The sequence below is a fragment of the Geotrypetes seraphini genome, chromosome 2, assembly GCF_902459505.1.
Source record: "Geotrypetes seraphini chromosome 2, aGeoSer1.1, whole genome shotgun sequence".
NCBI classification, from domain to species: domain Eukaryota; kingdom Metazoa; phylum Chordata; class Amphibia; order Gymnophiona; family Dermophiidae; genus Geotrypetes; species Geotrypetes seraphini.
Window position 1 is genome coordinate 97,774,680 of NC_047085.1, and position 20,987 is coordinate 97,795,666.

The window sequence follows — 20,987 nt, forward strand, 5'->3', positions numbered from 1 at the left end:
ACTGAAGGTGGACAAAGCGATGGGACCAGACGGGATCCATCCCAGGATACTAAGGGAACTCAGAGAGGTTCTGGCGAGTCCTATTAAAGACTTGTTCAACAAATCTCTGGAGACGGGAGTGATTCCTGGGGATTGGAGGAGAGCGGATGTGGTCCCTATTCATAAAAGTGGTCACAGGGATGAAGCAGGAAACTACAGGCCGGTGAGCCTCACTTCAGTTGTTGGAAAAATAATGGAAGTGTTGCTGAAAGAAAGGATAGTGTATTTCCTTGAATCTAATGGGTTACAGGATCCGAGGCAACATGGCTTTACAAAAGGTAAATCGTGCCAAACGAACCTGATTGAATTTTTTGATTGGGTGACCAGAGAGCTGGATCGAGGACATATGCTAGATGTAATTTATTTGGATTTCAGCAAAGCCTTTGATACAGTTCCTCATAGGAGGCTGTTGAACAAACTTGAAGGGCTAAAGTTAGGACCCAAAGTGGTGAACTGGGTCAGAAACTGGCTGTCGGACAGACGCCAGAGGGTGGTGGTTAATGGAAGTCGCTCGAAGGAAGGAAAGGTGACTAGTGGAGTCCCTCAGGGTTCGGTGCTGGGGCCAATCCTGTTCAATATGTATGTAAGTGACATTGCTGAAGGGTTAGAAGGAAAAGTGTGCCTTTTTGCAGATGATACCAAGATTTGTAACAGAGTAGACACCGAAGAGGGAGTGGAAAATATGAAAAAGGATCTGCAAAAGTTAGAGGAATGGTCTAATGCCTGGCAACTAAAATTCAATGCAAAGAAATGCAGAGTAATGCATTTGGGGATTAATAATAGGAAGGAACCGTATATGCTGGGAGGAGAGAAGCTGATATGCACGGACGGGGAGAGGGACCTCGGGGTGATAGTGGCCGAAGATCTAAAGGCGAAAAAACAGTGTGACAAGGCAGTGGCTGCTGCCAGAAGGATTCTGGGCTGTATAAAGAGAGGCGTAGTCAGTAGAAGAAAGAAGGTGTTGATGCCCCTGTACAGGTCATTGGTGAGGCCCCACTTGGAGTATTGTGTTCAGTTTTGGAGACCGTATCTGGCGAAAGACGTAAGAAGACTTGAGGCGGTCCAGAGGAGGGCGACGAAAATGATAGGAGGCTTGCACCAGAAGACATATGAGGAGAGACTGGAAGCCCTGAATATGTATACCCTAGAGGAAAGGAGAGACAGGGGAGATATGATTCAGATGTTCAAATACTTAAAGGGTATTAATGTAGAACAAAATCTTTTCCAGAGAAAGGAAAATGGTAAAACCAGAGGACATAATTTGAGGTTGAGGGGTGGTAGATTCAGGGGCAATGTTAGGAAATTCTACTTTACGGAGAGGGTGGTGGATGCCTGGAATGCGCTCCCGGGAGAGGTGGTGGAGAGTAAAACTGTGACTGAGTTCAAAGAAGCGTGGGATGAACACAGAAGATTTAGAATCAGAAAATAATATTAAAGATTGAACTAGGCCAGTTACTGGGCAGACTTGTACGGTCTGTGTCTGTGTATGGCCGTTTGGAGGAGGATGGGCAGGGGAGGGCTTCAATGGCTGGGAGGGTGTAGATGGGCTGGAGTAAGTCTTAACAGAGATTTCGGCAGTTGGAACCCAAGCACAGTACCGGGTAAAGCTTTGGATTCTCGCCCAGAAATAGCTAAGAAGAAAAAAAAAAAAAAAAAAAAAAAATTTTTAAATTGAATCAGGTTGGGCAGACTGGATGGACCATTCGGGTCTTTATCTGCCGTCATCTACTATGTTACTATGAAAGAAGTGTTGTACATGATAAGGGAGATATGTGACATGGAGGGGAATAGAGAAGTTTAACCTAGGGCACAAGAGAGAGTTGACAGTGGAAAAGAGGGTGGAGGACAGGGAGCGATGGTGCATGGGGAGAGAGAAAGAAATGTTGCACACGATAAGGGAGCTATGCTGCATGGAGGGGAATAGAGAAGTTTGACCGTCCTAACACAAGGCAGGAAAAGAGATGATTGACAGTGGCAAAGAAACAAATGGTGGATATGGAAGCTGGATGGTGAGCATAGAGAAAGAAGAAAAACAGAAACCAGAGCCTGGGCCCCATATGCTTTGAATAATAAAATGACCAGACAACAAAGTTAGAAAAAAATAATGTTATTTTCTATTTTGTGATTACAATCGGTCAGATTTGAAATGTGTATCCTCCCAGAGCTGGTGTTAGGCCAGTGTGAGCTACGACCTAACAGAGGCAATGGCTCTTTTTGTTTACACCACAGTGCCGGCATGGTATTGTAATACTGTGAATGTTAAACTGTAACCTGTTCTAAAATATTTTTTATTGGGGGGGGGGGGGTCTAAAATGATTGGTTCTGGGTGTCACGCTAGTAGAGTGTGGGGTTGTGGGGGTTTTTTTTTAAGGTAGGAAGGAGAGGGTCTTCCTTTTCGTAGAAGTTGATGTTGGGGGGGGGGGGGGGTTAATTAATTCTTACAGTATCTATGATGATCCTCTGCCCATGGCCAATTGTTCAAAACGATTGCGGTTTCTAAATCCAATGAAAATTACCCAACCCTAGACACAGTCAAGGAGTTAGAGACATCCACCCCCCAAAAAATAAACAAACAAACGTATGTACTGCTGAATTTGTGTCTTTACAATTCTATACCCTGATTATACCAGTGGCCTTTAAATGAATTGTCCAGGCTAAGGCTCTCGGCGTCTCTGCACTGCTACCAGGGACAGGATGAAAGGACATGAACTTTGGCCTGAGAGAGGGAAAGGTTTCCGTGTCTGGGACGAAGAATATCTCAAATCATCCTATACCACTCGCTCTCCTTGGTGCACTCATTGACGGAGGTCCATAACAAATCTCGCTGCAATTAATGGTGCACATCTTTTATTCTAGAAAATGGAAAAGCATAGGAGGAGGGGAGACAGGGTTCAACTTTTCAAAATGATTTTTGAGGGTGCTAAATTGAACTCAAATAAATGCTCCCTGGTCAGAGTAAAGGAGTTTGCTCAAGAGGGGGCGGGGATGCTCAAGCACCGATAAAGCTGGCATCTATGGGAGAAAATGCAATAACAAAACCTGGACCGTCAAAATACAACAGAACCACTTGATATCGGAGTGATAACTATCTGCAGGTCCTGCATGAGAGCCCCGCCCCCTGCCTCGCCACTGCTTAGCAACAGCCGCGTGGGTGGCTAGCGCGCTTGCGCGCCGCTTGGTGTGCGGCTGGCCGGCATGGGAGTCGGAAGGTGGTCGCATTGACACCTGTGGCGGGGTTAGGAGTTCTCACATGGCTGCTGCTGCTACTGACAAGCTATGACGAGCTCCGGGGCGGGCGGCGTTACGGCTCTGACGCCGCTCCCCGAACTGTGCACGGGCGGCGGTGGCGGTTCCAACGTGAGGAGGCTAAACAGTTCTTGGGGCTTTCACCGAAGTAAGTGCGAGCTGGCCGCCACTCAACCTGGAATCCTGTTTATGCTTTGTGCAAAGATGTCACTCCCGGTCCCAGTATGCTTTCAAATGGCTTACAAGGGCCATTAGTGCTAACTTTCTGGGATGCAGTGATTGCTTAAGCACCTCCCTCCTCCTCACCAACATTGATCAGATGAATTCAGTGTGTCCAGGGAGAAGTTTGTTGTGTTGACTTTACTGGCAATCCAACTACCTTCCTGGGGCCCAGACTGGAAAGTATGAAGCCAAATGAGATGTGGATATAGCACAGAACATCCGGTCAAAGGAGCTAACGTTTCTTTCTTGGTGGCAGTGAAGGAGTTTCATCAGTATTGGGAGTGTTCGAGCATTCACGTTTTCAGCTTAGTCATATCAAAAGTGTTGAATGGGTTAATCACTCAGACCAAAAAGAAACCTGTTCCTTAACTTTTGAGTCTTATATCAGTACCATGTCAAGAGAGGCACTGTCTTGCTCTTTGACCTAACGTTCCTTCCCCCCTCCCTCCTGCTTTTAGTGCCTAGAGGACCTCTCTGAGATACAAGAGTACTGATATTTTAAATCTGGCCCTGAGACTTTTATTTTAAATCTGGCACCTGTACTTGACACGATTAACTTGGCCCTTGTACCTTACATGATTGACTTACATAATGTGGTAAGAAATGTTTTACTCGGGTTCATTTTTCACAATCCAGAAATTAAGAAACATTTTAAGATATTTGGATTGGGTCTCTCCTGTGTTTAGATTATGATTTGAAGATTGACCTATCTTTAATAGAGGTTATTATTGGATTTTCCTTTGGCATGTAGGAGAGAGAGTGGATTAGTAGACAAACAGCTGTAGCTGAGGGTTGCAAGATTTAAGTGTGAGGATGATAATGTAGTATTAATTTTAGCAGATAGTAATGTGTGAGGGCTTTTTGTGGGCAGAGTAGATTGGGTTGTTTGGAAGCTGTGTATCTTGATTGCACACTATAGCATTTGGACCTTTAATTTACAATAATTTTCTTAGGCACAGCCTGGACAGTACTTTGATCTATATTTAATGTAATAATTCCAAATGAGCTTATATGAGAGAGAAAATGGATTTATATCATCATATGTTGAACTTGGCTGTAAGCAGAATTAATTCTGCTGATGTCATAAAAGTACAAAGATGCTCATCACAGAGAATAGAATTTTGGAGAGGGGTGATCCTTCTTTATTGTTTCAACTTCCAACTCCCCAGCAGTGCATCATTTACTAGTTGTACCTTGTGCTCTGAGAACTTACCCTGTGCTTTGTGTTAAGTGTATTTTCATTACCATATGTTTGTACTGCAGTGCTCAAAATTTTAAATCACAAGTAGATTTATAAATGTTTTTTTTTTGTCAAACTTTAGATTTTGGAGCATATTACCATTTAACTCAGATTTATCAGCTCATACTTTCCTTTAATATTAGGTTGATAATTCATACCAAAATTAACAATTTGAATTGGATGATTATCTGCCTAGGCTATCTGAGTCACAATTGCATGCACTGCCTCTGTTATTATCTTGTGTATATGGGTTGTGGATATCTTGAGAACCTGACTGGACAGATGACAGGTGGACAGGTTTTGAAAGCCCTGTTGTAGACCTCTTATCATCTCCAACCTCGGTCTTCTCTTTTCCAAACTAAAAAGCCCCTTTTTCAGCCTCTCTTCGTATAAGACGTTTCAATCCTCTTACCATTCTGGTTGCCCTTATTTATACTAGAGAATTGCACAGGGACAGAAATCAAAATCCATCCTCACTAGAATCCAGTCTGTCCCTGCCTGTCCCCAAAAGTAATCTCTTTAGTCCCTGCCTGTCCTCCATCTGCTTCAGAAGTACCATAGTTATTTCCATTTAATTATGCTACTGAATTAGAGGCTTTGGTAGAGACCAATTAAAAATTAAGCAAAGGCACTTTATTAATTTAGAAATATTAAATGGTAAGAACCCATATTTTGTAAATGGGTCTCTTCCAGAGCCTCTAATGTAAGTATAAAATATAAAAACTCCAGCTGATGAGGACACTCAAGCTATGTCAGCTGAAGACTTCCTCTGAAGGTGCCCAAAAATCCCTTTTACCAAGCTTGGAAGGCAGTAGCAATGTCCCTAAGCCACAGATGCTGGCACCTCCGTGGCTCAAGAATGCTGTTAGCAACTGCTTGGTAGAAGGGAATTGCGGCCACATTTGAAGAAGGTCCTCAGCTGGCGGTGCTTGGGGATCCCCACCAACTATAGCATATACTTCAACGCTAGCGAAATGAAAACAGAAATACATTTCCTGTTCACAAAGTCATCTGCTATATACACATTGCTCAAAGCTAATATATTTCATTTAATAAATTCCTTTCTTTACCTTTGTTGTCTGAAGATTTATTTTTCCATCAAGTAAGTTCCAGTTTCTCTCTCTTCTGCTTTCCTGTCTTCTGCAAATTCTTCTTGAGGCAGTTGCTGTCCATTGATTCCTCCTGTCCATTGGTTCCTGCATTTCTTTCTTTCTTTCTTTGCTCAGTTATTTAGCCCGTCCTCCCAAAGCAGCCCAGAATGGGTTACAAAGTACATCTACAATATGATCGAGACAGGACATAATTTACAATCTAAACATGACAATAAAACATTCGTATTACACTAAGCAGCATCTGGTGAGAGTAGGCGGCTTAGGTGCATTGACTCTGAATAGCGTTTATGGGTGCATGTCCTTAAGGCGCTGGGTTTGTGAAGAGGAATGTTTTAATGGCCTTCCTGAAGCTCCAAAGTCCATCTAGTGTTCTAACAGATGGGGGGATGGTGCACCATAGTCTGGGTATGAAATGTGAGTAGGAGCATTTGCGGGCTGTTTCGGTTTTGAAGGAGTGGCCAGGAGGCATGGCCAGTTGTTTTGCTCCTTGAGACCTCAGTGATCCCTTTGGGAAGTAGATTTGTAGTTTAGTTGTCTTGTAGTGCGGAATCATTTTGTGGAAGATTTTGAAAGCGAGGACCAGGGCCTTGAAGGCGCAGCGTTTTTGAATGGGCAGCTAGTGCATGGAAGCTAATGCAGGGGTAACATGATCATGGATACCTAGGTTTATCAGGAGGCGAATTGCAGCATTTTGCACCCTTTGGAAGCAAGAAAAAGTTTTGGTAGGCAGGCCCACTAGTAGTGTGTTGCAATAGTCTAAGCGGGATAGTACATAAGCGTACAGTAAGTTGGGCGAATTTGGGTTCTGAGAAGTATGCACGTATGGATTTTAGCTGGTGGAGGTTGTAGAAGGAGGATTATACTAGTTTGGATGCGTGATCTGTCATTAATAAGTTTGAGTCGAGAGTTACTCCTAGGCTGCGAATGTTATCCTTAGGTGTAAGGGTGTTTCTGCCCCAGAGAAAGGATGGACGGGGGGTATACGCAATGATCTTTGTGGATCCAGAGAAGTTCTGTCTTGGACTCATTTAACTGTTATTTGTTCCCGGTCATCCAGGTCTTTGATTCAGTTAAGCAAGACTGGAGATTCTTGATTTGTGTGTTTAGGAGGAGGTAGAGAGTTGTAAGTTGTCTGTGAAAGAGTGGATTTTGATTTGGTGTTTTTCCGCTATGTCCAGTACTGGTTTGACATAGAGGTTGAAGAGAAGTGGTGGTAGTAAGGCTCCCTGAGGCACTCTGTAGTGGAATGGTTTGGGTTTGGATAAAGATTTTCCTAGTAGAATTCTCTGCGATCTGTCATTCAGGAATGAGGAGAACCATCCCAGTGCATCGTCATGGATTCCGATGGTCTTTAGCCTAGACAGGAGAAGAGAGTTGTCGATGGTGTTGAAGGCGGCACTGAGGTCTAATAGTACCAACCATGTATCATTTCCTTCATCTAGGATTTTCCAACAGTCATCTAAGACACAGTTCTTCAACCGCCGGTCCGCGGACCGGTATCGGTCCGCAGGAAATTTTTGCCGGTCCGCGCAGGACCAGCAAGATTGACTCATTTGAACTTCCTGCCGGTCCGCGCAGGACCGGCAAGATCAGCATCGGAAGCGTGCGCTGGGCCGGAGAGATCTTGGGGAGCCTCCGACAGTGGCTTTCTCCCCTCTCTGCAGCTCTTCTTACTTCCCAGCGCAGCGATTCACTAAGGCAGCCTCGGGGCTTTTGCTGAGTCGCGGCTGCCTCTGATGATGCAACTTCCTCTTTCCTCAGAGGCGGCGCGACCCAACAAAGGACCCGAGGCTGCCTTCGTGAATCGCTGCGCTGGGAAGTAAGAAGAGCTGCTGGGAGGGGAGAAAACCACTATCAGTCTGGGAAGCTGCTGGGCAGGGGAAAAAAGGGACAGCTGCTACTGGAAAGGGAGAAGGAGAGATGCTTCTGGGAGGGGAGGAGGGAAAGGAATCTGGGAAGCTGCTGGGCCAGGAAAAAAAAGGGACAGCTGCTACTGGAGAGGGAGAAGGAGAGATACATCTGGGAGGGGAGGAGGGAAAGGAATCTGGGAAGCTGCTGGGCCAGGAAAAAAAAGGGACAGCTGCTACTGGAGAGGGAGAAGGAGAAGGAGAGATACATCTGGGAGGGGAGGAGGGAAAGGAATCTGGGAAGCTGCTGGGCCAGGAAAAAAAAAGGACAGCTGCTACTGGAGAGGGAGAAGGAGAAGGAGAGATACATCTGGGAGGGGAGGAGGGAAAGGAATCTGGGAAGCTGCTGGGCCAGGAAAAAAAAGGACAGCTGCTACTGGAGAGGGAGAAGAAGGAGAGATGCTTCTGGGAGGGGAGGAGGGAAAGGAATCTGGGAAGCTGCTGGGCAAGATAAAAAAAGGGACAGCTGCTACTGGACAGGGAGAAGAAGAAGGAGAGATGCTTCTGGGAGGGGAGGAGGGAAAGGAATCTGGGAAGCTGCTGGGCAAGGAAAAAAAGGGACAGCTGCTACTGGATAGGGAGAAGAAGGAGAGATGCTTCTGGGAGGGGAGGAGGGAAAGGAATATGGGAAGCTGCTGGGCTAGGAAAAAAAGAGACAGCTGCTACTGGAGAGGGAGAAGGAGACGGAGAGATGCTTCTGGGAGGGGAGGAGGGAAAGGAATCTGGGAAGCTGCTGGGCAAGATAAAAAAAGGGACAGCTGCTACTGGAGAGGGAGAAGGAGAGATGCTTCTGGGAGGGGAGGAGGGAAAGGAATCTGGGAAGCTGCTGGGCAAGGAAAAAAAAGGGACAGCTGCTACTGGAGAGGGAGACGGAGAGATGCTGCTGGGAGGGCAGGAAGGGAAGAGAGTTACTGCTGGACATGAGGAGGAGGGAAGGGAGAATGAAAAAAGGAAGGAAACAGCTGGCAGAGAGATTAGAGGAGGGGAAGGGGAGACACAGGCATGAGAAAGTAGAGAGATTGATGATAGGAAGGGGTCAGCAGAAAAATAAGCAGAGGGACAACGATGATAGATCTGGTGTAGGAGAGATAAAAATGAAGAGAGCAGTGAAGCTGGAATGAATCATGTAAATAGGAGAGAGGGGCACAAGCTGGATGGAAAGGGGAGAGGGACATAGAAAGAAGACAGATACCATATGGAAGGGGGAGAGGACAGATAGTGGATGGAAGGGGCAGATGCTGGATTGAAGAGACAGAGAGGGCATATGCTGGAAGGAAGAGAGTGAAAAAAAGATTGAAAGCAGAAACCAGAGACGACAAAAGGTAGAAAAAAATAATTTTATTTCTATTTTGTGATTAGAATATATCAGATTTGAAATATATATCCTGCTAGAGCTGGTGTTAGACATAACTGGGGACTGCAAAACCCAGGCAGTGCTTCTTTAGCTTTCAGCTGGCTTAGGGCGCTCTCTGACCAGGGGGCAGTTGCCCTAGTTGCACTCCCCTAAAACTATTCCTGTCATGTGTTACTTCAGTATTCTGTTAGCATGATATTTCTGTGTAGCATTCTGTAATAATTTGGCTTGTTCAGTTTTCTTGATAGTAGAGGGGATATATGTGAAGGGGAGGGGAGACAGGGGTTTTGTTGATCCTTGCTCTGAATTATTTGTATTTATAAAATGACAGTTCTACAGAATATTGTTTCTTTTTATACTTTAATAAAATACATTCAATATAAAATCATAACTGAGGCTTGTGTGGATGGGATCAGATGATTTGTGGGGACCGAGCTCGCGGAGATGGGGCGGAAACGGGATTTTTAAATTTTAGTCCTAGTAGTTTGCCGGTCCACAAAATAATTATTTTTTTTCTGCCGGTCCACGGGTGTAAAAAGGTTGAAGAACACTGATCTAAGATATCCAATAGCACTGTTTCTTTGCTGTGGTGTTTCCTGAAGCCTGATTGGAAGTTGGAGAACTCTATGAAGTCTTGTAGTTGTGTGAGTACTCCTCTCTTCCTTCCCTCCCACTGTACATCATCCTCACTCTCTTCTGCTTCAGGATCCATCTCCCACTTTTTTTCCCCATTCCTGCACAACGTATTTTCCTCTCTCCAACACCCCCATGTGCAACGTTTCCCTCTCTCTCATGGTCCCCAAGTCGTAGGGCGGGCTTGATGAGTCTGTGAGCAGTATGAGGAGCCAAAAGCTTTGCTGCTACATCCACATAGAATTTGGTGAAAGCATTCAAAGTGGTGCAAGTCGCTGCTCTATAAATCTCGGGTGGGATTGTTTGAGATTCTGCCCTGGAGGATACCATTCCCCTTGTCAAATGTGCCTTCAACAGTACGGGTAGTTGTTTTTCGCAACTAATGTATGCAGAAGGTATTGCCCTTTGTATCCATCTATAAATGGTAGCCTTGGAAGCAGTTTTGACTTTTCTCACCTGGTACCCTAGAAAAGGACTTGGGGGTAATAGTGGACAACACAATGAAGCCGTCGGCATAGTGCGCAGCGGCCTCTAAGAAGACGAATAGAATGCTAGGTATTATCAAGAAAGGTATTACAACCAGAACGAAAGAAGTTATCCTGCCGTTGTATCGGGTGATGGTGCGCCCACATCTGGAGTATTGCGTCCAGTATTGGTTGCCGTACCTTAAGAAGGATATGGCGATACTTGAGAGGGTCCAGAAAAAAGCGATTGATAAAAGATATGGAAAACCTTTCATATGCTGAAAGATTAGAGAAACTGGGGCTCTTTTCCCTGGAAAAGCGGAGACTCAGAGGGGACATGATAGAGACTTACAAGATCATGAAGGGCATAGAGAAAGTGGAGAGGGACAGATTCTTCAAACTTTTGAAAACTACAAGGACGAGAGAGCATTTGGAAAAATTAAGAGGAGACAGATTCAGAACCAATGCTAGGAAGTTCTTCTTCACCCAAAGGGTGGTGGATACCTGGAATGCGCTTCCAGAGGGTGTAATTGGACAGAGTACGGTATTGGGGTTCAAGAAGGGATTAGATGATTTCCTGAAGGAAAAGGGGATAGAAGGGTACAGATAGAGGATTACTATGCAGGTTCTGGACCTGATGGGCTGCCGCGTGAGGGGACTGCTGGGCATGATGGACCTCTGGTCTGACCCAGCAGAGGCACTGCTTATGTTCTTATGGTTTGTCAGGGAAAACAATGATCTGAGATGCGAAGCTAGTTAGTGACCTCCAGATAACGCAAGAAAACTCTTTGGATATCTGAGACCTTCAAGGCCTTGTCCTTCTTCTTAGACTCTGTGGGCATCTCGCGGCATACCTGGAATATCACTGTGGCACACAGTTTGTGATACACTGCCATATGCCTTATGATGAAGACCACTGACCAACTCCATTCTGTTTATATCTTTTTGAAGGTGCGGCCTCCAGAACTGAACACAATATTCTAAATGAGGTCTCACCAGAGTTTTATACTGAGGCATCAATATCTCCCTTTTCCTATTTGGCCATACCTCTCCCTATACACCCTAACATTTTTCTAGCTTTTGTTGTCACCTTTTTGACCTGTTTGGCCACCTTAAGATCATCACAAACTATCACTCCCAAGTCCCACTCCATTTCCGTGCACAAAAGTTCATCACCCCCTAAACTGTACCGTTCACTCAGGGTTTTGCAGGCCAAATGCGTGAGCTTGTATTTCTTAGCATTAAATCTTAGCTGCCAAATTTCAGACCATTCCTCAAGTTTCACTAGGTCCTTCCTCATGTTTTCCATACCATCAGGAGTGTCTACTCTATTGCAGAGTATCCCAGGACAAGCAGGCAGCATGTTCTCTACATGTGGGTGACATCATCAACGGAGCCCCGAGCGGACAGCCTCGCAAGCAAACTTGCTTGAAGATCTTCAAGTTTGTGAGTGTGCTGTGCATGTGCTTTCCCGCCCGAGTCAGGGTGCGCATGTCCTCAGTTCTTAGTTTTCTGTGGAGCCAGAAGCCCTGTTCTTCTGCTCTGTGCGATCGCTAAGTGCCTCTTGCATCGCGGCTTGCTCCTTTTTTTGTTTTAATCGGGTGAGTCACTGTGCAGTGCGTCTGAAAAAAAAAAAAAGATACATACTTTCTCTTTCATCGCTTGACCCGGGGGCCCAAGATCTCGACTGGGCTGCCTGGCCTCATGCGACCACTGTGTTTTTGGCCTTATGTCTCGGCCTGTTACTGGGTTTAAAAAGTGCACTTAGTGCGGTCTTGTGATTTCTATTGCTGACCCTCATCATTGGTGCATTGAGTGCCTGGGGGCTGATCCTGCTCATGCTGTGCTACTCTCCAACCACGGGCTCTTCGTAGGCGGCGTGCAAAGATCCTCGAGCTCTTTGGAGCAATGGATCCTCCGGTTGGTGCGGCCTCGACCCCGGCTTCAGCCCCGGCGGGGGCCTCGGCCTTGAAAGCCTCGACCTCATCGAAGTTGCTCTCGTCCTCCAAGGCCTTGGTGGCTGCTCCAGCGAAAACCCCCGCTTTGGGTAAGTCTGCTCTTCCTCAGGTAGGCTGCCGAAGAAGCCTTCCACGGGGTCTTGGGCAAGTATGGTGGTTCTGGCCTCTTCGAGACCTTCCTCCAAGCGTGCCTTCACACATAGGGAATACTCTTCCTTGAGGTCGCCCTCGTTGGAGCGCACTGCTGCACCAATATGACCATATCCAATGGTCTCGGTGCCAATGTTCAAGGACATGTTGAAGGCCATCATGAAGACTCAGATCTCATTGGTCTTGAATCAGCTTGCTCCTGCCTCGACCCTGCTCTCGGCAGGCCAGCCTGAGCATCTTCCCGAGGCCCCTCGAGATCGGTCTCGCCAGCTGTCTTCCAGTGATTCTCGACGGTCGCCTTGCCCTTCTGTCTCTCCAGGGCGCGGCATGTCGAGGACCCCTCCCTCGAAGCCTTTTGGGAGGTTTCCTTCTCCTGTTCCTCGAACTCCAGGGTCTTCTCCCAGCATGATGCAGCGCGGATGCTCTTCGACACCCCCCCCCCCAAGGCCGCGGAGCAGGACTTCCTCATTGTCCTTTTCTCGGGACTCTGATATGGCTGCTGTATATTCTAGGGAAGCGTCCCCTCCTTTTCGGCGGCTCAACGATCTGGATCTTCTTTGCCACATGAGGTCCTTTCTTCGTCTCGGACCTCCTCCTTCGTGAGGTTTGTCTGTGACATGAGTAAGGCTCTTCGGCTGGAACTCCAGTCTGAATCCCAGAATACCCAGGAATATCTGGATGACTTGGAGCTCCCTCATCCTTCCAGGGAGTCTTTGTGTCTTCCCCTGAATCAGGTATTGAAGCAGACATTCTTCGGAAATCTGGAGACCCCCCCTATGCCATTCCTGCCATCCCTTCCAAGATGGAATCTCGCTATCACATGGTCCCTTGTAAGGGCTTTGAGACGGCGCAGCTATCCCATCAGTCCTTGGTCGTGGAATCTTCATTGAAGAAATCTAACCCCTCCCGGGTCTACACTGCTGTCCCTCTGGGCAGGGAAGGGTGTACGACGGACAAATTTGGCCGCCACCTTTACCAGAACTTGTTGGTATCTGCAAAGAGGCAAATCTTACCTGATGGCCTTTCAGCAATATCATTTACAAAAATATTAAAAAGAACAGGCCCAAGAAAAGAACCTTGAGTCATACCACTGATAACATCCCTTTCCTCAGAAAGATCTCCATTGATCACTTCCCTTTGTCACCTTCCACTCAACCAGTTCCTGACCCAGTCTGTTACTTTAGGACCTATCCCGAGGACACCCAGTTTACCGTATATACTCTAATATAAACCGGGATTTTTGGGCCAAAAAATTGGCCCCAAAATGGGGGTCCCGGTTTATATTCGGGTCAGTGCCCCCTCCCATAATTTTTTAAGGCCGCTGCTGCAGCCAGGCTCTGTCCCTTTCCCTGCTCTGTCTTCATACCTTTGCCGATCTGGTAGAGATGCAGTGGGTCCTCTGCCCATCGCTGGTGGAGGTGCAGAGGGCAGGAGCAAGCTTTCTGAACTCCTGCCCTGCTGCTAACCAGCTGCATGAATCCACTCTGTTCATCTCAGCAGCGCGATTTGGTGCTGCTTCTCGGCGCTGAGCAGCTTCCATACTGGCTCCCGAGAATTCACAGGAGCCAGTAAGGAAGCTGTGTAGTGCCAAATTGCGCTGCTGCCTGTGCCGCTGAGATGAACAGAGTGGATATGTGCAGCCGGTTAGCAGCGGGGCAGGAATTCAGAAAGCTTGCTCCTGCCTGCTGCAGCTCCACCAGCAATCGGTAGAGGTCCCACTGCACCTCCACCAGATCGGCAGAGGTTTGAAGATAGGGCAGGGAGGGGGGGACAGAGGGCAGAGCCTGGAAGGGAGAGTGCAGAGCCTGACAGGGATAGGGAGGATGGAAGGGTGCTGAGTGCAGAGCCTGACAGGGGAGGGGAGGATGGATGGGTGCTGGGCGCAGAGCCTGACAGGGGAGGGGAGGATGGAAGGGTGCTGGGCACAGAGCCTTACAGGGGAGGGGAGGAAGGAAGAGTGCTTGGCGCAGAGCCTGACAGGGGAGGGGAGGATGGAAGGGTGCTGGGCGCAGAGCCTGACAGGGGAGGGGAGGAAGGAAGGGTGCTAGGTGCAGTGCCTGACAGGGCAGGACACTTGAATATTAAGCCGCCCGACTTATATTCGAGTCAACCATTTTTTTCATTCTTTTTGGGGGTCTCGGATCGACGTATATACGGTATTTATTAGCTGCCTATGTGAAACATTGTCAAAGACTTTGCTAAAATCCAAATATACCACATCTAGCACACTCCTTCTGTTCAGTTCTCTGGTCACCCAGTCAAAGAAATTGATCAGATTTCTCTGACAAAACCTGCCTCTAGTGAATCCATGTTGCCTTAGGTCTGTAATCCACTGAATTCCAGAAACTTCACTATTCTCTGTTTTAAAGGCATTTCCATTAATTTACTTACCACAGAAGTCAGACTTGCTGGCCTGCAGTTCCCTACTTCTTCCTTGCTTTCACTTTTGTGAAGAGGGACTACATCTGCCATTCTCCAGTCCCTCTGGTATCACTCCTGATTCTAGAGAAGCATTGAAAAGATCAGCCGGCAGAGCTGGCAGAACTTCCCTAAGTTCCTCCGATGTACACCATCCGGCCCCATTGCTTTGCCTTAAATACACCATATCTAGCTTACACCCTCTATCCAATTTTCTGGTCATCCAGTCAAAAAAATTGATCAGATTTCTCTGACAAGACCTACATCTAGTGAATCCATTTTACCTTGAGTCCTGACATCTGCTTGATTCCAAAAACTTCACTATTAACATAAGAACATAAGAATTGCCGCTGCTGGGTCAGAACAGTGGTCCATCTTGCCCAGCAGTCCGCTCACGGGGAATGCCCTTAGGTCAAAGACCTAAATGAGTCCAGCCTCACCTGCGTACGTTCCAATTTAGCAAGAACTTGTCCAACTTTGTCTTATGAGCCAGTAATTCCCTACTTCCTTACTTCCACTTTTGTGGAGAAGGGACCACGTCTGCCCTTCTCCAGTTCTTATCACAACTTCTGATCCACAGTGAGGTACTCGGAGACATTTTCACCAAGAATGGCCTCTGACTTAGGGATTGCCCTGATGATGATTGTGTTGAAGAAGGATCCAATGAAATTTATTCAGGTTTCTATATTGGGCTAGTGGTGTAGGCAGGGACCCACGTGGCGGCATACATTGTTAGTATAGCTGGCGGGGATCCCCTGGCCTCACCAGCTGAAGAATCCTCCCCTCCATCCTTAGCAGTCTTCTTGCTGTAGTCAGCACTATGCTTCCAGTTGCTGATGCTGGCACTCCCTCCAGTGCATGCTTGGTTCAGTTGGCACCATGCATGCACTGGGGGGGGGGGGGGGGGGTAAGAGGTTGCTGGTTGAGCTTGGTATGCATGGGGAAACTATGCCAGTGTCGGGTGTAGACGGCAGGAAATGCACTCCGGGGATGTGACTGCTCCTGGGGGGGGGCGCCTCCAGAGAGGACTCTCCAGCTAGCAGAGCCCAGGGATTTCTGTCAGTCGATATTGAGTTTTACTACTTTGAGGTTGGAAGGGGGGGGGGGGCAAGGCAGACTAGTGGGCAAAGAGGAAATGCGTGGGTTGTGCTTCTGGATGTGTCCTTATTGTCTCTGATAACCACCTCAACTCCCTGATTGCCAGTGGGGATGAATGTCGGCTTTTCTTCCTTCTTTGCTGCTCTCTAATTTAGATAGTCCTAGGAGAAACCTTTATTCTTTCCCATCTCCCAGGTAAGCTGCTTCTCAGGATCCCTCTTGGCCTGCCTTTTTAATGTTTGTGCTGCTTTCTAATTTCATCACTTGGGGCTCTCTTAATTTGTTTAAAGGAACCGTTCTTGGCTCCAATAGCCTCTCTTCACTACTTAGCCTTGCTGATATCCTTCCTTCCTAAAAGGCAGGATGCACTTAAATTGGGCTACCAATATATATTTTTTCTTTAAGCTTACATCATGCTGACATTGAGCTCTTCAGCTCCTTCTCTTTAAATTTCTTTCTAATCAGCTTCTTCATTCTATCACTATTGGGAGATTCACTGAAACTACATTTTTGTGTAAGACTACTCCAATTTGTATATCAAATATAGAGGCCTCTGAACTAAAGTGCAGTAAGGATTTTCAGGCATCATGCATTAATTTTGGCAAATACCATGTGGCAACTGCGAAACCTCTTATTTAACTGTTAGGCAATTTCTAGCATCTTCTCATTTAGTGAATGTAATACCTTTACCATATGTTTAACTGTATGGCATCTAATGGCATAATCGGCTATACCTGTTGAAATGGCGTTATCTGCCATAGTAGCTACCTGTGCATAAAATTGTAGGGCATAATTCTTGCCCATTCCATATCCCCTTTGTATTAGCCTTTCAGTACATAATTTACTACATTAAATATGCAGCAATAAAACAGCTTAATTTTTGTTGTGGTCACTGTTCTATCATGATTGCCCCCTGCATAAGATCCTGCATACCATCTGTCAGCAAGTGGAGATAGAAAGCAGTAATGAGCTGTGCTTTATAGAATGCTCTGCGCCCTGACTCGGCCAGTATTCTCTGTCTCCAGTAGGCAGATAGCAGCTTCCTGTGCACCTCTATGACTTTTCTCTGGTCTCCTTGGAAGGTTCAGTTGAGTTTAAAGGGTGAGAAGCTGAGAGCTTCTCTGGTGTAAACCTGGTGATGCCAGGTCCCTCCCTTACTTTCTTGCCACCACAACTCTGGGTTTATTTAACTTCCCTGACTGAATTTTCTTCAGCCTCCTTAACACCCCCCCCCTCACACACACACACAAAAAAAATGAACAAGTACAGACTACCTCTGCTTTCTAATTGGGAAGTTGTGGTTATTTTACTTAAGTGCCTCTGAACTAAACAGACCAGCAGTGTTCATTGTTCTTAGTGAGTGCCTTTTATATATTTAAATCTATGGTTGCTGAATTGGTTAAACGCTGTTCCAGTGTGGAAGCTGGTGAACAGCACCAGAACAATCCATTATGTGTGTTTGGCGCTTAGAGAGCATGATAGAGTTAAATTCAGATTCCTTACTGGGTCCTAGTATGTGGCAGGATGAGGAGAATAACGCTGTGGTTATGGTAGGTTCAGCCAAGGAATGTGACTCTAGCAGACATTTTAGACACCTCTCTCAATGCTTTGTTACTTCTACTGGCAATTCCTCATGTTTCCTCTCATTCGGGGGTAGAGACTTGGATTCCCTACTAGTTTTGTCCTCTATGCCTTTTTCCTCAGAATTTGTACTTTGCTGCATCAAGCATTTATGCTTGTTTGCCCAGACTGTTACTGATGCTGTATTTCCTCAAAATCTCTATGATGAACATGTCAAAAAATACAGATTAGATAACCAAACGAGATGTGGTTGAAATGGCTCGGAAGGGGATTTATCAATAGCTTCAGACCATTTGGTTCCTAAAGAATTGGGTGAGGAAGAAATTGCTGGCATGGCTGCCAGGTTTATTCTCAAAAAGGAACTTCCCTTATTTATTTCTAAAGCATTTGAAGTGCTCAATATTTCCTCTCCTACTGCTCAGAGCTCTTTGGTCACACTATTACGTCAGGTATGAAGAAGCCTCCAAAGACTTTTCATATTCATGAAGCAATGCAGGAGCTCATTTCAGCTCAATGGGAGATCCCTGATGCCAATCTTAAGGTGACAAAGGCCATGTCTTGGCTTTATCCTATTCTTTTCACTAAGGTTGACCAATTTGTGATATCTAAAATAGATGCCCTCTTTACAGCTGTTACCAAGAAAAAACTATTCCTGCAAAAGGAGGAATAGCTCTTAAAAATGTTCATGACCGCAAGCTGGAATCATCCTTAAAGCTCTCATTAGTGAGAGTGTAACATAGTGTTAGAGCTAAAGCCTCAGCACCCTGAGGTTGTGAGTTTAAATCCCATGCTGCTCCTTGTGACCCTGGGCAAGTCACTTAATCCTCCACTCTCTCAGATACATTCCATTGTCTACTGTGTTGGTGTTTTCTTCTGTGCTGCACTTTTTCAATAAAAAGGATTTTTTTTCCCAATAATTTTATTAGAGTTTAAGAATTACATGGTATTGAGAAACATGTAAAACAAGTGTAACATAAGAGAAAATATACATAGGTGAGTTACTAGTATCAAGTTGTGGTATAGCAGAGAATAAGCAGTAGTATCTATTCCTGAGTAGAATTTTAAATATAGAAGCATTAAGGGTGTGATTTCACAAAATTTTATAACAAAGCCCATATTTTGACATATGACCCAATAGTTTTATACTTTTCCAATAAAGTTCTTTCATTTTACTTTTAGACAAATGGTATTCCTCCATGTGTTAAACCCTATTTTTGACAAGTCCTTCCTGCATAGTCATTCCATGTCAAGTGGACCAGCATCTTTTTTTGTTACAAAAGTCACCCTCTTTCATCTTGGACCCGGCATTCAGAATTAAGGTCCTTAAGACATGCATCATTTGCATGCGCGAATGCAGTTATATAGAGCCATCTTTAGTGCCCTATTTTGTATAACACACAAATGAGCTAGAGATATGACATTTTACAATGCAGTTAAGGTTGTTGTGCTTATCATGTTTTAAGCTTATGACACATCTTGCTTTGCCATATACTTTTATAAATGACCACTCAAAATAGTCAAGTTGTGCTGTTATTTACTGCATGCAAGCCTAGACATGCAAATGCAGCACCTTTGCAAAAAACTGTGATGTAATATCACAATGCCATGTTAGCAATGTTTTGAGGCAGAGATATTAGGAACATTATCCCAGGACAAGCAGGCAGGTATTCTCACTAGTGGGTGATGTCATCCGACAGAGCCCCGATACGGACATCTTGCAAGCATGTCTTGCTTGAAGAAACTCAGAAGTTTCGAGATGCCCGCACCGCACATGCGCCAGTGCCTTCCCGCCTGATGTACCGGGCGTGTCTCCTCAGTTCTTTTCTTTCTGCGGAGCTGAGAAGTTATCTTCAATCTGCGCTGACTGAATTTCAGTTTTTCTTTGCCTTCTTTACCCGCGTTTTAGTTTATTTATTTGACTTTCTTTCATTTTTACTTTCTTTAAAAAAAAAAAAAAAAAAAAAAGTTAAAATTATTTCTTCCGGCGGTTCGGCCGGGCCGGCCTCGTGGCTGCGGCCTACCGCTTTCGACCTTGCAGCGTCGATTTTTCGGCCTATGTCACGGCCAATCACCGGTTTTAAAAAGTGCAGCAAGTGCCAGCGTGCGATTTCGTTGACGGACCCGCATCGACGCTGCCTGCAGTGTCTTGGTCCGGAACACGTTCCGAAATCGTGCCGGCCTTGTTCCACGCTCACTGCGCGCTCGTTTAAGAGGCGTTGCTTGCTTTGGGAGTCGATGTTCAAGATGGAGACTGCCAAGGATCTCTCTGCTTCTACATCTGCTGAGGTTTCGCCGGTCCGCTCGAAACCTGCATCGACGACTCCCGCATCCAGCATCGTGAAGCCAGCATCGTTTACACTGGCTACGGCTTCAAGTTCAGCTACGGCGCCTGCCTCCGTCTCCTCGGTTCAGGTACCGCCTTCCACTGTCCCTCCCGTGGTCATCAAAGTGCCCAAAGCTACCAAGCAGAAGCACTTGGCCGCGAAGGAACGCGAAGACCGTGCAGGAGGACCCCCTTTCGGTGCGGATCCCTCCATATCGGCCGCTTCGATCCCTGCTAGAAGCTCAGTTTGTCGAGCTTATGAAGACTATGGGACCCCGGCTTATCGCCAACATTCAGGGTGACGTCCGGGCACCGGTTTCAGGGGGCGGTCCGCCCCCTCCTCCTCCTCCTCGCCGTTCGATCTCGCTGCTCGACGAGGGGGATCGGCGGAGGGCGGCGGAATCCTCCAGAAGGGCTTCCCTTCCTGATATGCCACCTTTAGAGCCCATCACACCTCCACGACAACAGGGTGCTGGGACGGTCCCTGATAATCGGAGTCCTGGGCATACTGCATCGCAGGAAGAGTTCTTCCGCACTCCATACCAGACTTGGGTGGCGCTGCGTGAGTCCGCATCCTTACCACCTCTGCGATCCACCGCATCGAGCCCCATCCATTCCTTAGAGGCTTCAGGGGATCGTGCGGTGCACAGAAGATCTCGTTCCCCATCCCGTCACCGGGAGGGGCATCGATCTCGACACTCCTCTCGACACTCCTCACGTCATTCTGAGGTGTCGCCACAGAAAAAGATGCAGCGTTTGGGATACTCCTCGTCGGATGTTTCCCAGCCGGAGGGACCAGAGTATGAGGAACCATCTACCTCTTATTCTCCATGCCGGTCTCAGCTCTCCCTGGACCCGGAAGCTTCCACTTCGTCTAGTCCGTCTCGGCGGCCGGCCTTGGCAGACCAATTATCTTTCTCATCTTTTCTCCGACAGATGGCGGATGACTTAGATGTGACTTTGGACACTGGGTCTAAATATTCTAAAGAGTATTTGGATACTATGCATCTGCCTCACCCTCCGGCGGAGACTCTTCGACTTCCTTTGCATAAATTACTGGACCAGACTTTCATGCGCTGTTTTGAGACACCGTATTCTATCCCTGCGGTACCCAGTAAGCTGGATGCTCGATACCGCATCGTTCACCACAAAGGGTTTGAGGGAGCTCAACTTTCTCATCAGTCCCTTCTAGTCGAGTTCTCTCTCAAGCGTTCTCATCCCTCCCAAGTCTACGCTTCCGTG

The 20,987-nt window shown here is 46.6% G+C and overlaps 1 protein-coding gene across 3 annotated transcripts in view; it reads left to right on the forward strand.

The window, feature by feature from the left end:
* The first annotated feature begins 3,116 nt into the window (after nt 1–3,116).
* Nucleotides 3,117–20,987, forward strand: part of C2H8orf89 (chromosome 2 C8orf89 homolog) — an 83,196-nt gene continuing 65,325 nt past the window's right edge. The window contains exon 1 of one of the 3 annotated variants that reach the window (XM_033934689.1): nt 3,117–3,433. In XM_033934689.1, the coding sequence (XP_033790580.1) occupies nt 3,316–3,433 (118 nt within the window). In that variant the 5' untranslated portion in view covers nt 3,117–3,315. Of the gene's footprint in view, nt 3,434–3,545; nt 4,104–20,987 lie in introns of those variants that run through there. The other 2 variants (XM_033934688.1, XM_033934690.1) reach the window with 2 other exon arrangements.